This window comes from Equus quagga, chromosome 10, assembly GCF_021613505.1.
Source record: "Equus quagga isolate Etosha38 chromosome 10, UCLA_HA_Equagga_1.0, whole genome shotgun sequence".
Lineage (NCBI taxonomy): Eukaryota > Metazoa > Chordata > Mammalia > Perissodactyla > Equidae > Equus > Equus quagga.
This window is the reverse complement of record NC_060276.1, coordinates 28105956-28121509: the sequence shown is the minus strand read 5'-3', so window position 1 is coordinate 28121509 and position 15554 is coordinate 28105956. Positions and strand designations below refer to the sequence as shown.

Below are 15554 nucleotides of genomic sequence, written 5' to 3'. Positions count from 1 at the left end.
ACGAGTTTAGCAAGGCTGCAGGATACAAGATCGATATACGAAAACTAACGGTAGTCCTATACACTAGATGTGAACAATCCAAAAACAAAGCTAAGTAAACAATTCCAGTTATAATAGCATCAAAAAGAATAAAATATTTAGGAATAAATTTAACAAAAGAAGTGCAAGACTTGTGTACTGAAAACTACAAAACACGGCTGAAAGAAATTAAAGAACACCTAAATAAATGGAACAACATCCCATGTTCATAGATTGAAGACAATATTATTAAGACGGCAATACTCCTCAAATGAATCTACAGCTTCAACACAATCCCTATCAAAATTCCAGCTGGGTTTTTTGCAGAAAACTGACAAGCTGATCCTAAAATTCACATGGAATTACAAATCCAGAACAGCAAAAGCAATCTTGAAAAAGAAGAACAAAGTTGGAGGAGTCACACTTCCCGATTTCAAAACTTACCGCAAAGGTACGGTAATCAAGACACGGTGGTACTGGCATAAGGATAGACATATAGATCAACGGAATAGAACTGAGAGTCCACAATAACCCTATACATATATGGTTAATTAATTTTGACAAGGGTGCCAAGACCACTTAATGGGGAAAGAATAGTCTTTCAATAAATGGCACTGGGACAACTGGATAGCCACATGTAAAATGATGAATTTAGATACCTGCCTCACACCATATACAAACATTAACTCAAAATGGATGAAAGACTTAGGCGTAAGAACTAAAACTATAAAACTCTTAGAACAAAACATAGGCGTTAATCTTTAAGACTTGAGGCAATGGTTTCTTAGATATGACACTAACTCACAAGCAATCAAAGAAAAAATAAATGAGATTTGATTAAAATTTAAAATTTTTGTGCTTCCAGGAATACCATCAAGAAAGTGAAAAGGCAACCCAAAGAATGGGAGAAAATTCTTGCAAATCACATATCTAATAAGGGACTACTATCCATAACATATAAAGATTTCTTACAACTCAACAGCAAAAAAGACAAATACTCCAATTAAAAAATGGGCAAAGGGGGCCGGCCCCAGGGCCGAGTGGTTAAGTTCGTGCGCTCCGCTGCGGCGGCCCATGGTTTCACTGGTTCGGATCCTGGGCGCAGACATGGCACCGCTCATCAGGCCACGCTGAGGCAGCATCCCACATGCCACAAGTGGAAGGACCCACAACTAAAAATACACAACTATGTACCGGGGAGCTTTGGGAGAAAAAGGAAAAATAAAATCTTTAAAAAACAAATGGGCAAAGAATTTAAACAGACATTTCTCCAAAGAAGATACACAAATGACCAATAAGCATATGAAAAGATACTCAACATTATTAGCCATCTGGGAAATGCAAATCAAAACCACAATGAGATACCACTTCATACACACTAGGATAGATATGCTCAAAAAGATAGACAATAACAATTATTGGCAAGAACGCAGAGAAATTAGAACCCTCATACATTACTAGCAAGAATGTAAAATGGTGCAATCACTTTTGAAAACACTCGATCAATTCCTCAAAAGGTTACCATATGACCCAGCAATTCATAAGTATACACCCATGACAGCTGAAAACATGTTCACACACATAGTTGTACACAAAGGTTGACAGCAGCATTACTCATAATAGTAAAAAGAAAATAGAAACGGCTCAAATGTCCATCAATTGATGAACGGATAAACAAAATGTGGTGCATCCATACAATGGAATATTATTCAGCCACAAAAAGGAATACAGCATCGAGTCATTCTACAACATGGATGAACCTTGAAAACATAGTAAATGAAAGATGTCAGATACAAAAAGCTACATATTTATGGTTCCATTTTAATGCAATATCTAGAATAGGCCAATCCATAGAGACAGAAAGTAGATTAGTGGTTGCCAGGGGCTGGGGGAGAAGGAAATAGGAAGTGATTGCTAACCGGTACAAGGTTTGTTTCGGGGTGGCGGGGGGAGGCGATGAAAAGTTCTGGAATTAAATAGTGATGATGACTGCACAACCTTACGAATATACTAAAACCACTGAATTATATACTTTAAAATGGTGAGTTCTATGGTATATGAATTATATCTCAACTAAAAATATTAAATCTCTGAGGGTGGAGCTGAGGCATCAGGAGTTTTTAAAAAACTCTTTCAGATGGTTCTAACACAGCCAGGCTGGAGAATCATTTCGCCAGGGTACACTGAAGAATAGAATTGCTGAGACATACATTATGTGCATCTTTAGCTATACTGGATGTTGCCAAAGTGCTTTCCAAAGTCATTATAACTGTTTGTGGTCCTTCTGGTACTGTAGGAGACTTCCAATTGCTCTTTGACAACACATGGTTATTATTTTCCCAGTTGAGGGATAAGGAAACGGGAGCCCAAAAAGGTTGGGTGACTTGCCTAAAGTCACAAAGTGGCACTGCTTGAACTGTAACTCCAAAGTCTGTGCTCTCCACCATCTTTAACCTTCTGCCTCTCCCCTTACAAATATCACTTATGTCAAACATGCTCAATTCGCTAACATCACTGGACTAGGGCACTAGCAATATTTTCGGTTCTGTGTACCACATCTGGTTTCTACTGGGACTCTAAATCCAACCTCAGCCTGAAGGGAGAGACTCACCAGACAACTGACTTCTAGAATCCTGAAGTCAGCCAATCTCATAAACCCAAGCTTTCAAAGCACAGGAATATCAAATAAAGGGGGCTGTATATTTCCCAATGAGTTAATCTTCAAATACCAATGACAAATGGGATTTTGTAAAGTTTAGAAAAATGTATCTATTCCTAACTATGTGCCGAGAATCAGGCCAGATGTCCTAAGGGCTTCAGAAGTATAAGGCAGGGTTATTGCCCTCGAAAAGTTCATCATCTTGAGATACTGAGACTCTAATGCAAATGAGACAAGGCTTTTAAGTGGTATGATTATAAAGCAGTGATGAATATGAGCTAGATATTTCGACTAACTGACCTTGGTTTTTTTCCCTACCCTTAATCTCTAGGAAAATGTGAGATAGGGACGGCCAAAAACAAAACAAAACATTCCCCCTGCTTGTGGTAGCCAGCCTCTAAGGTGGCCCCCGATGATCCTTGCCCCCTGAGATTGGCACCCTTGTATAGTCCCCTCCCACAATGAATACGGCTGACCTGTGACACCAATAGGACACTGTAGAAATGATGGTGTATGACTTCTGAGTCTTGGTCATAAAAGACATTGTGGCTTCTGCCTTCTTTTCTCTTGGATTACCCACGCTGTGGGAAGCCAGCTGCCATGTCACAAGGATACTCAAGCAGCCCTATGGAAGATCCTGGTGGGGAGGAACTGAGGCTTCTCCCCAGCAGTGAGCACTCAGCTGCCAATCATGCGAGTGAGTCACCTTGGAAGTGGAGCCTCCAGCCCTAATCAAGACTTCAAATGACTGCACCCACGGCTGACCTCTTAACCACGGCCTCACAAGAGACCAGAACCGCCCAGCTAAGCTGCTCTTGAATTCCTGACCCACAGAAACCATGTGAGATGATAAACGTTTGTAGTTTAAAAAAAAAAAAATCAAAGGAGTAGCAGCAGATGAGGATGAACAGGTAGACCAAGGGCAGATCAGAGAGAGCCTTCAGGCTTGGATTTTACCCTGCTAATCAGGATTTTTTAAATTGTGCCCCACAATGACCCCTAAATGAAATCAGATAGGGGAAGGGGAGGAGTCCTTAATGGATTGGGCTCCATTCTTCCCCAATCAGAGAAGCTTCCCGCTTCTATATTTCTGGTAAGAATTTCATTTAAAGAAAGGATTCGCTGTCTAAAAGTGTTTGAAAGGCACTGCTATAGGTAATGAAGAGTCATGGAAAGCAAGAGACTGACATAATGTGCATTTGAGATCATTCAGGTAGTAGACAACAGACTGGAGGACAGCAAAACTAGAGGCAAAAAGACCAGGTAAGAGCCCACTTCAACAGCCCAAGCAAGTGATGTTGGGTACCAGAATGATGGCAGTGTAGCAGGGCTGAACAGCCACGAGAAAGATTAGAAGGTAGAATTGACAGTACACGGTGAGCGACTGGATGTGTAGGGGATGGTGGGGGCGGGGATGGATGAGATGAGGAGAGGACTGGCTCCCAGATTTCTGCTTTGGGCCACTGCATGAACGGTGGTGTCATTGTAGAAGGAGGAAAAAGAATCGTGTTTGGCTGATAGTTACAGAGACCCGACTGCAGTGGCTTCAACACAAGAGTTTGCTCACGTAAAAGAAGTCTAGAGGAAGGTGGTGCCTGGCAATGGCTAAGACCCAAGGACAGCATGGCAAAAGCTCTGCAATTCCTGTGGCTTTTCCTTCCCAGTCCCAGGATGGCTGCTGGTGCCCCAATTATCATGTCCATTTTCCAAAGTGCAGGAAGGAATAAGGACAGAAAAGTCAAAAGGGCCTTCCTTAGAAGCCCCACCCAACAACTTCTACTTCCATCCCTTTTACTTGGCAAAAGCTAAGTCCCACTCAGAATCTTAGGGGGTTTTTTTGGGGAGGGAAGCTGGAACACGTGCCCTAACTTTACAGACACCAGTATATAGGCAGGTATAATAGAAGAGTGTTGAAGTGGTGCTCAGTGAACCAATCTGCTGTGCTTTCCACATTAGAGAAATGATGAGTTTGGCCCTAGTCCTGCTGGATCTGAGGTAGAACATCAGGTGAAGAGGTAGAGTAGGCAGTCAGACATACAGCTCTTGCACAGGAGAGAAATGTAGGCAGATCTAGATTTTGTGAGTCATCAGCATATAAGTGTAACTGATGCCATGAAAGGTGGTAAGAATGTCCAAGGAGAGTATAAAGAGAGAGGGCATAAAATCAAGGTCAAAATCAAAATCCCTGGAGAATACCAACATTTAAGGGGCAGGCAGAAGAAGAATCCAGAAGACTGAGAAAGCCAAAGAAGTGGAAGGAGAATCACAAGAGTAGCTTCACAGAAATCAAGGAAGGAGACAGTATCAAGGGAGGCGTGGTCAACAAAGAGGCAGAGAAAAGCCCCTGCTGGAGTAGCAACTGGGGGAGTGGTGCATGAGGGCAAGAGAGTACTAGGAAATGACAGTGCCAAAGGAGAGGCACTTTAGAATGGAAATAAATAGAATTTAGAATAGAATGGAGGTACTTTAGAGGTGCAAAGTGATGGGCTCCAGGGCATGTGCTGGGTAGACTGCTATATTTTCAGTAACTGGTGTTCCCACACTCAGCTGGCTAAAGAGGAAGGGTAAGAGCAGACCAAAATTCCACCCTGGCCAGCACGGGAGCACACTAGAGTGGGCCCTTGGAAAGCCTGTTCACGATTAGAGCAGGAACTGTGTCAACCAAAGGGGAAGTTCACCATGCCTTGTTGGTAAACTAGGAATGCTGTGGCCCAAGAGAGTTACCTGGCCAGAGGCCACTGGCCTAGGCAACATCCGGCCTTCAGGCTGGGCCTGAAGCTGGCTCACTTCCAGGATCAGGCTAATTAGATTCCAGGGTTTCTACTTCAGCCTAGGGCCACCCAGTTTTCTGGCCTAGAGGTGAGGGCATCTGTCTTACAGTGCCATAGAAGCCTGTGGCCTGGTTGTGTTGTTAGATTACTTTCTGTATTAACTGAACAACCTATGTTCATTTAATATATGTAATATATAATACTATTATATACATGTTATATATAGTTACATAATGTATACAACAATATATAATAAATATTTTAGTGTGCCTAAAGATAGTTGATAACTTTCAAAATCAGAAACCTAAATAAAGGTTAATGAAAGGAGAAAAAGCACAAGAGAATGGATTAGCTTCAGAGAGGGCACATTATTTCTAAACCTTGCTATGTACCATCATGGAGTGCTTCCCCGATGCTTCCTGAAGGGCCTTCCTTTGTGAATTTCGTAAGTTTTATAATCTGCACCCTTGGCTGTATCTTGTATATAACCAATTTTCTCTTCAACTGCACAATTCCAGAAGCCCAGTTGTCACAATGGTGCTTGATGCCTGATTTGCGACTGAATGTCACCTAGCAGCGGTTTCTAACTCTTCACTAGTGTGGGCTGATAACAGTTTGGTTTCTTAAATAAACACAGTTACATGTCAGCCTGTACCTCTTTCTGGTTCAACAGTAGAATATCAGCTCCATAAGGGCAGGGTTCTTTGCTTGTTTCCTGGTTGTACTGGGTTAGAGAGTGTCCCTTATAAAGTCATGTCCTTATGGGAACCTCAGAATGTGGTTTTGAAAAGAGGGTCGTTTCAGGTATAATTAGTTAAGATGAGGTCATGTAAATGAGTAGACTGTGCCCTTAATCTAATATGACTGGTGTCCTTATAAGAAGAAGAGAAGAAACACAGCAACAGAGACATAGGGAGAAGGCCATATGATGATGCAGACAGAGATGAGAGTGAGGCATCTACAAGCCAAGAAATGCCAAGGATTGCCGGCAAACACCAGAAGCTAGAAAGGGGCAAGGAAGGACCCTCCCCTCATGGCCCCATGGACACCTTGACTTCAGACTTCTGGCCTCCAGAACCGTGAGACAATTAAGTTCTATTGTTCAAGCCACCCAGTCTGTGGTACTTTGTTATAGCAGCCGCAGCAAACTAATACACTAGTATATCCCAGGCTTCTAGGACAGTACCTGGCACGTAGTAGGAGCTCAATAAGTGAAATATTTGAAGAATGAATGGATGGACTTTTTAATTCCCTAGGACTGACCTCTCTGTGGCATTTGGCACCTATTGATGACTACCCTCCCCCACCATACACATACTTCTTGAAACTCTCTCCTCTCCTGTTTTCCACATCACCAGGTTCTCCTGGTTCTGTTCCAATTATTTTGTCTGCTTTTTAAAAAAATGTCAATGTTTCCCAGAACTATATTTTCAGTCCTGTCTTCTTCTTGTTCCACACTCTTTCTATGTAATTTATCTTCCCATCTTTCAATTCCCCATATACACCAAGGCTTCCCAAATCTAAAACAGATCTAACCATGTTACTCCTCTGCTTAAAAAAAGGAGATGGCTATTGCCTACAGATAAAGTCCAAACTTGTCTACTTCAGCATTTTACTCCGTCTCACCCCAGGATGCATGAACCCCCCTTCCTGGAAAGTAGCCTGGGCTCTAGTCACAAAGGACTATTCAAATTTCCCAAGCACACCGCATTTGATGCTTTTAATGCTTCCATATACCCTCCACCTGGAATGCTCTTCATTCCCCCTCACCTACTTGGTGAAATACTAGTTCAAGACCAAACCCAAATGTCACCATCTCTTGGTGCCTTTCCTGACCACCATTCAGGCAGGATGACCCACTCCCATCTGTTTTCCTATGGCCTTCTCTTCACCATGCCAGTATTTTATCATATCACAATGGGGAGCCCGTTCCCTCACTGAGCCATGAGCTCTTTAATGGTAAGGACAGTACGTTATTCATCTTCACAGATCCACTTCCTAGCTCAGCGTCTGGCCCATGGTATACTCCAAGAGATTACAGGTTGAATGAACCCATTCTACTCACAAAAAAACCCACATTACAGCTATCAGATGGCAATAGAATCACATCTCAGCACCACTTCAACAAAGCACAATAAAGATATTGCTGTATTAAGAGAAGTTAGAGAACTACCACAAACATCAAAGTATCGGGCCCAAATGGCTGACCTGTTTGACAGTAGATGGGCTATTTATATTCCCTAGAACTAGACCCCAATGTAATAAAGAAATCTCAGACAGAGAAGATCAACCTCTTACCTCCGAAGATACACAGTCTCCTCATCTTCTGTGTTACAAAACTTGTGGGCGTGTTTGGCAGCATCAATCACACGGGACCGATCCCGGGGCCTCATGGGCAATTTCTCTAACTGACAGTCTGAAGGAATGGAGAAAGATTTGGTCAATAGAGGCACTGAAAAATACCCTGAGGCAATCAGAAGTTTTCAGTGGGGCCCTTAGCACTGTAATTTTTACTATAATTACTATGCTTACTGAAGCCTATTATTGAATTTTCCAACTGAAAATGACTTGGGGTCAGGAGACCTGGATTTTAGTTCCAGCTCTATTACTACTCTGGCCATCTTTGGCAAATCACTTCCTCTTTTGGGGTATTTTTCCTTATTTGAAGGATGAATAGATTATATTATCTCAAAAGTCCTTGCCAGCACTGCAATTCAAGTTTTCTATGAGCATTTCTGTGATCGTGGCACACTTGGGTTGTGTTATAATGCCTTAGAATCAGAAGAGACAATCCAGTGTCCTGTGACGCCCATGAGAAAGGTGTTGGGAAAGTGGATAAATGCTTACAAAAGGAGAGAGAGGGTAGGCGGTATGCTACACACGGTATGCAAATGATCCATCCCACTCAGAGGCGTTTTAAGCTGAAAACAATAAAAACATACAGGAAATAAATTAGCTACAGTTATAAAGCAGATGGAAAACTGATATAATGCAAATTAAGTACCTAAAGGATCACAGAGAAGTCAAGTGATCAGAGTGACTGGATTAATGGAGGAGGTGCAGAGGGAGCTAGAGAATAGCAGGCAGTTGGCACATTAGCTCATTACTCTTCCCAACGACCTAGTGGAGTAGACATTTATTATTCCTAGTTAAAGATGAGGACATTGAGGCTTAGGAAGGGAAGGGTGAGAGATCTGCCACACATTTAATAAGAAGCAGAACAAGAATTCAGATCCAACCCTCGGTGATCAAAAAGAATTCATTTGCCCACAAATATGAGAGGGCCCTCCATGTACCAGACGCAGTTTGAACGCTGTGCTGGGGATTCAGCAAAGAACAAAACAAAGTCCGTGACCTGATGAGGTTTACAGTTTAGTGGAGGAGACAGAAAATTTAAAAATAATAATTATATAATATGATCTTAGATAATGACAAGTGCCAATAAAAAAATTAGGATGTTAAGAGGATGAACAATGATTCAGTTCGTGATAAGTGCTCCCAAGAAAACTCAGACAGGGTAAGAGGACAGAGAGTGACAGGGATGCCCCTGGAGATAAGGCAGTCAGGGAAGTTTTCTAAGGAAGTGACATTTCAGCAGAGACCTGAATGAAATAAGGAAGCACTGAAGGAAGAGTGTTCGAGGCAGAAGAAATACCAATCCCAAAGGCCCTGCGGGCAGGCACATTTTAACATGATGGAGAAAAATCAAGAAGGCCACTGTAGCTCGAATGAAGTGAACACGGGGAAGAGTGTTAAAAGATGAAGTCTGAGAGGTAGCCGGGGTCTGATCATGCAGGGTCTTGGTATGGACTTTGGTTTTATTCTTGACATTATAGGAAAACACTGGTTTGCAACAGAACTCTGGCTGCCGTGTGGAAATAGACCAGTGGGGATAAAGAGTGGAGAGCAAGAAACTACTGTGGCAGTTCAGATGAGGGATGCTGGTGGCTTGGACTAGAGTGGCAGAATGGAGGTGGTAAGAAGCAGTCAAGAGTCAGGATAGATTTTCAAGGAAGCAGCTGCAGAATTTGTTGATGGACTGGATGGAGAAGTCAGGACTGATTCTGAGATACTGACTGATACTGGTACTACTGACTTCAATAGGTCAGACTGAGGAGAATGGTGAGAGCAGGGAAGAGGGGCTCACGAAGTTAATTTTGAATATGATCTCCTTGAGAGGCCTTTTAGACATCCAAGTGGAGAGGCTGGATAGGTAGCTGGCATTTGAGGAGAGGTGTAGGTTAAATATGAACACACTTGGGAGCCATCAACACGTAGATGGTATTTACAGCTCGGGAATGGTTGAGATCACCTAGGGAATGAGGACAGATTGAGCATGGGTGAGAGGATTGAGCGCTAAGGCCATGCACTGCCTTAAAGTCTGCAACAGAAAAACGAGCCAGACACTGAGAAAGGGCAAAATCGGGGTAGGAGGAAAATCAGGAGAGCGTGGAGTCTGGGATGCAAATGAAAGTGTTTCAAGGATAGAGTGATGATCTGTCAAATGCCACTGAGAGGGGGATTAAAATGAGCATTGATAATTGACCACTGGAACTGGTAACATATTCAGTTAGTAATCTTGACAAATATGGTTTAGATGGTGAGGTAAGAAGGAAAGTCTGTCTGAAGTGAGGTCAAGGGGGAATGGGAAGTGAGGATGCAGAGACAGCCAATATAGGCAACTCTTCTTACAAATTTTGCTATAAAAGAAGAAAAGAAGGGGCCGGCCCCATGGCCGAGTGGTTAAGTTTGTGCGCTCCGCTTTGGCGGCCCAGGGTTTCACCAGTTGGGATCCTGTGGGGACATGGCACCGCTCATCAAGCCATGCTGAGGCAGCATCCCACATGCCACAACTAGAAGGATCCACAACTAAAAAGAAATACACAACAATGTACCGGGGGGGGGGGGGTGGGGGGAGAAAAAGGAAAAATAAAATCTTTAAACAAAAAAAAGCAAAGAAATGGGGTTACAGCTGGAAGAGAATGTAGAATCAGGGAGGGTTTTATTTTCGTCCAAAATAAGAGCTTTACAGCATCCTTGCATCCAGCAGAAGGTTACAAAGTTTCCAGAGGCGGAGTCGGAGGAGAGGGAGATACAGCGTTTTTTTTCCTGAAGGAGGCATTTCTTTTGGCGGGAGGCTGGATACGTAATCACAAGGCTAAACAGAAACCAGAAAAGCTTCCCTGGAGTGGGGCGTTGACGTGTAGGGAGCATTTTGATGGAGAGGGAAAGCCCACCAATCTTCAGAGACGCGGCTCCCAGATCACAGCCCAAGGAAATTCGCCCCGGAGAACGCGCAGTTTCGCTCTTTGCAGACACCCCGCAGTTCCCGACTACTCACCCAGCACGAGGACCATCTGGCCGCACAAACAGTAGTAGACGTGGAGGGGCTTCTCGCCATCATCATATTCCTCCCGGTCCCGGGTGTCGGAGCAGACTACCGACCGGGACACTACCTTAGGCATAGTTCAGAGGAGCAGCCGGAAAACTCACAGCAAAACTAAGGGTCGCGCAGAAATGACGTCACAGACGTGCGTCGGGCCCTTCCCCTACGTAACTCTGGTCACGTGTCAGTAGTAGGCACGTGGACTTCCGGGCTGTCCCATTAGGCTAAGATGCGCAGGGGCCGCCCTGAGCCGACCAGAACCTCCTTTGATTTGGCCTAGGTTAGCCAGGACCGCTTTACTTGGGACGCTCTTAATATTATTTAAATTATTTGTTTATATTTCTATACACGTATGCCTAAGTATATGCATTTATATACATATATATAAACCGGATATAACAAAAGACTGTATTTACACATTATATGCATAATACAGATTTTAGGTGTGCCTCTAAATATGATTTTGATTTTAATGGCTGTATTCAGGATGAGTACCTAATGAAGTAGAGGCATCTTTTTAAAGTTGAGATATAATTCACATAACATAAAATTCACCCTTTGAAAGTGTATAATTCAGGGCTGGTTAAGTGGTTAAGTTAATGCACTTGGCTTTGGCAGCCAGGGGCTGGCAGGTTCAGATCACAGACATGGACCGACACACTCGTTGTTAAGCCATGCTGTGGCGGTGACCCACATACAAAATAGAGGAAGATTGGCACAGATGTTAGCTCAGTGGCAATCTTCCTCAAGCAAAAAGAGGAAGATTGGCAATGGATGTTAGCTTAGGGCCACTCCTCCTCACCCAAAATAAAATTAAAATTAAAATTAAAGTCTATAATTCAGTGTTTTTTTAGTATACTCACAAAGTTGTGCAACCATCACCACTATCTAATTCCAGAACATTTTCATCATCCCAGAAAGAAATTCCACGTTGTTAGCAGTCACTCCTCACCTTGTTTCCAGCTTTTGGCAGTCACTAATCTACTTTCTATCTCTGCAGTTTTGCCTCTTCTGGACATTTCATATGAATGAAATCATACAATATGTGGTCAGTGGTGTCTGGCTTCTTTCATTTAGCACAGTATTTTCAAGGTTCATCCATGTTGTAGTGTGAATCTGTAAGAATTAGTAATGAATCAGTTAAAAGGAACTTCATTCCTTTTTATGGCTGAATAATATTCTGTTGTATGAATATACCACATTTTGTTTATACATTCATCAGTTTATGGGCACTGGATTGTTTCCACTTTTTGGATATAATGACTAATGCTACTGTGAACATTGGTGTACAAGCTTTTGTGAGGACATATGTTTTTAGTTCTCTTGGGTGTATACTTAGGAGTGGAATTGCTGGGTTATGCGGGAACTTTATGTTTAACCTTTTGAGGAACTGCCAAGAGTGTTTTCCAAAGTGGCTCTACCATTTTACATTCCCATCAGGAAAGTATGGGAGGGGAGATTCTGATTTCTTCACGTCCTCACCAGTAATTATCTTTGTCTGTCTTTTTATTATAGCCATCCTGGTGAGTGTGAAGTGGTAGCTCATTGTGGTTTTTATTTGCCTTCCCCGACGGCTAATGATGTTGAGCACCTTTTCACATGCTTGTTGGTCATTTATATATCTTCTTTGGAGAAAATGTCTATTCAAAGCCTTTGCCCATTTTTAATTGGATTGTCATTTTACTGTTGAATTGTGAGAGTTTGTTATATATTCTGGATACTAGACTCTAATCATGTAAATGATTTCCAGATCGAGGCCTCTTAATGACCCTGTTTGCCCCAGGTATAAGGGAACATCTTCCACCCTTCCCTCCCCAACCCAGCGACTCTCCCAGATGCTCTTTGTGGAGAACAGCAGGAGCCTGGAGCAATCCAGAATAAAAACACTGAGACAGTTTACATTGGATAACTTCAATAATCCAAATGATGACACCAGGATAGTAGATTTTTAACAGAGAAATTACTGAAGATAGCAGGAGCTTGTGACTAGAAAATTGACAGGTTGGCTGGAAGGAGTATAGTGTTCAAGAGACACAAGATGTAAACCAATGAGAATTCAAAGCAATATGCTAGCCCTTGAATGAACATGAGTTAAATAAAGTGTAAAAGAAATATCAATTCAAGTCTTAAAGAATCACAGTGTTTGCTCCTTAGGTCTTTGGTTTTTTTGTTTTTTGGGTTTTTTTTTTTTTTTTTTTGGTGAGGAAGATTGGCCCTAAACTAACATCTGTTGCCAATCTTGTCTTTTTTTTTCCCCTCTCCAAAACCCCAGTACATAGTTGTATATCATAGTTGTAGGTCCTTCTAGTTCTTCTATGTGGGATGCCGCCACAGCATGGCTTAATGAGTGGTGTGTAGGTCTGCACCCAGGATCTTAACCAGTGAACCCCCGGCCACCAAAGCAGAGCACACAAACTTAACCACTATGCCACTGGGCCAGCCCCTGCTCCTTAGGTCTTAGTCCAATGTCATCCCTAAGTTCCTATGTTATTCAGTATGTATTGATCCTCTACTGTGTGTCAAGCACTGTGCTATATATTGGTTGTATAGTGATCAATTATAAATAGTCTCACTCCCCTCATGTGGTTTAGTCTAGTGCAGAGTTGGGTAAACTTTTTGTGTAAAGGGCTAGAGAGTAAATATTTTAGGCTTTGAGGGCCAAGAGGAAAAATCAAGAACATTATGTAGGTACTCATATAACAAGAGAGAAAACAAATTTCCACAAATGTTTTCTTAATGAAATTCAAAATATAATTAATAATTGAATATAATTTTTTGTAATACAGGTCTACTCATGAGAAGAATGGCATTCTTTTATAGAGAGGGATAATATTTCACTTAATTAGGGTTCAGAGTGAGTGTTCCCTATCATCAAAATCAGTTGCAATCTTAATACACCTTTAAAGGTTTTTAAATTGTTTCATATCTGTTCAAGTTCAGATTTTTAAGAGGCTCATTTTTAATTTGCAATAAAAGTTTACAACTTGATTTTTTTCAAAAGAATCAACAAACTGCAAGTGACTGTTAATAAAGCTCTTAATAAAAACTCAGTTGCAAATATTCATCTGTAAATGCTTATCTGTAATGAGATTTTATGTATTTCATCTTTGAAAATTTTTTAACACAGATAAGTGCTGCCAAATACTGATATCAATCCACAAGCATCCAATTTTAATTGAGCATATTCATCTCTTAGAAGGCATTTATAGAATTCAATTAGATTCTTCTCTTGATATTTGCCTTTTAGCATGCCATTACATTGCTGAATAATCACTTCCAAATGAAGTCTAGGTGGAAGCTCCTCGATTGCACAGTTAAATTGATTTTGAATATAGAAATTTCCTTTGCACTTTGCACTGAGGTTCAAAAGATGCCATTGGAGGGGCTGGCCCCGTGGCCAAGTGGTTAAGTTTGTGCGCTCCACTTCGGTGGCCCAGGGTTTCTCCAGTTGGAATCCTGGGTGTGGACATGGCACCGCTCATCAAGCCATGCTGGGGCGGCGTCCCACATGCCACAACTAGAAGGACCCACAACTAAAAATACACAACTATGTACTGGGGGGCTTTGGGGAGAAAAATGAAAAGTAAAATTTAAAAAATGCCACTGGAGCTGTAATTTGAACTCAGCATATCCACTGCAAATTTGTGTGGCAATGCAAATCTTGATTTTTGTCTTAACTTTTGACAGCACCCAAGCAATTAAAGTAACTTGACATTACTTGTGATTCAAACAATGTTAGTTGTTATCAAAATGACTTCACTGCAGTATAAGTTTCCCACGTAAGCAGTGTTTTGCCTTGTAATTTTGGGTTAACTTCATTAAGCAACATTATCAAGTCTATAGCAAAAGCTAATTTCAAAAACCATTCACTGTTCAATAATAGTGGCTGAGGGTGGTTCTTCTAGTTTAGAAATTTTTCCGTCTCAGCCCTGAGCTCAAAGGAAAAAACCTCAATAAACTTTACCACTGCTAAGCTATTCAAGTGCTGTCAGTAGAGCAAGTTAGAATATTCAGCTTCTATTTCTGACAAAAATTCATGAAACTGACAATGGTTTTAGTCTGTGAGAGTGAATGAAGTTCACTGTTAACACTAATTGTTGAAAGACACAAGATAGATTCAAATATTTTCCTGCAAAGTACCTGCTGTTTAATAACACGGTGAATAACCATAGGATTTAAACAACTTACATTTTCACAAGCTTTGAACATTTGTCCAACTAGCCTGTTTCTGCTTCACACATGTTTGTAATGCCTCTTGGCAGATTCTACTTCAGCTTGTATTGAGTTAGTATTTTCTCGACTTCTTTGAAAATATTCTCATCTGCAGTTGTTTCACACAGCCATCCATATAGGCCAATTCTTCCATCACTTTAAGCTCAGTATTAACTCTTTGAGTAAACCACAACAACACAGAAATATTTGTAACATCTGTCAACTCATCAAGAGCCAAGGAAAACCTTGAAATCATTTGCCCTGTTTTTTAAATGACTATTGATGTTGCTTCCAATGTTCTCAACTCTTTGAGCCACTATTCTCACTGAAAGGCTAATCGTCCTTAAAAAGTTTATTTTTCCTGGACATATTTCTTTGGCTTCTGCAATCAAACACGGTTTAATTAACTCACCATCAGTAAATGGTTTTCCTTGCTTGGCTAACAAATGAGCCGCTCAGAAACTCTGGCTGCAGCCTCATTTTCATTTTTATTTTTGTGAAGAGTTCT

General features: G+C 41.5%; 1 protein-coding gene across 3 annotated transcripts in view; it reads right to left on the bottom strand.

Annotated features, from left to right (window-relative positions):
• The window catches only part of STEEP1 (STING1 ER exit protein 1), a 45688-nt gene extending 34735 nt beyond the window's left edge, over window positions 1-10953 (bottom strand). For 2 of the 3 annotated variants that reach the window (XM_046673883.1, XM_046673882.1), the window contains exons 1-2: window positions 10790-10953; window positions 7747-7864 (exon numbers count right to left, since the gene is read on the bottom strand). In XM_046673883.1, the coding sequence (XP_046529839.1) occupies window positions 7747-7864; window positions 10790-10913 (242 nt within the window). In that variant the 5' untranslated portion in view covers window positions 10914-10953. Of the gene's footprint in view, window positions 1-7746; window positions 7865-8295; window positions 8370-10789 lie in introns of all 3 variants that reach the window. The other variant, XM_046673884.1, reaches the window with a different exon arrangement.
• Between the last annotated feature and the right edge of the window lie 4601 nt (window positions 10954-15554).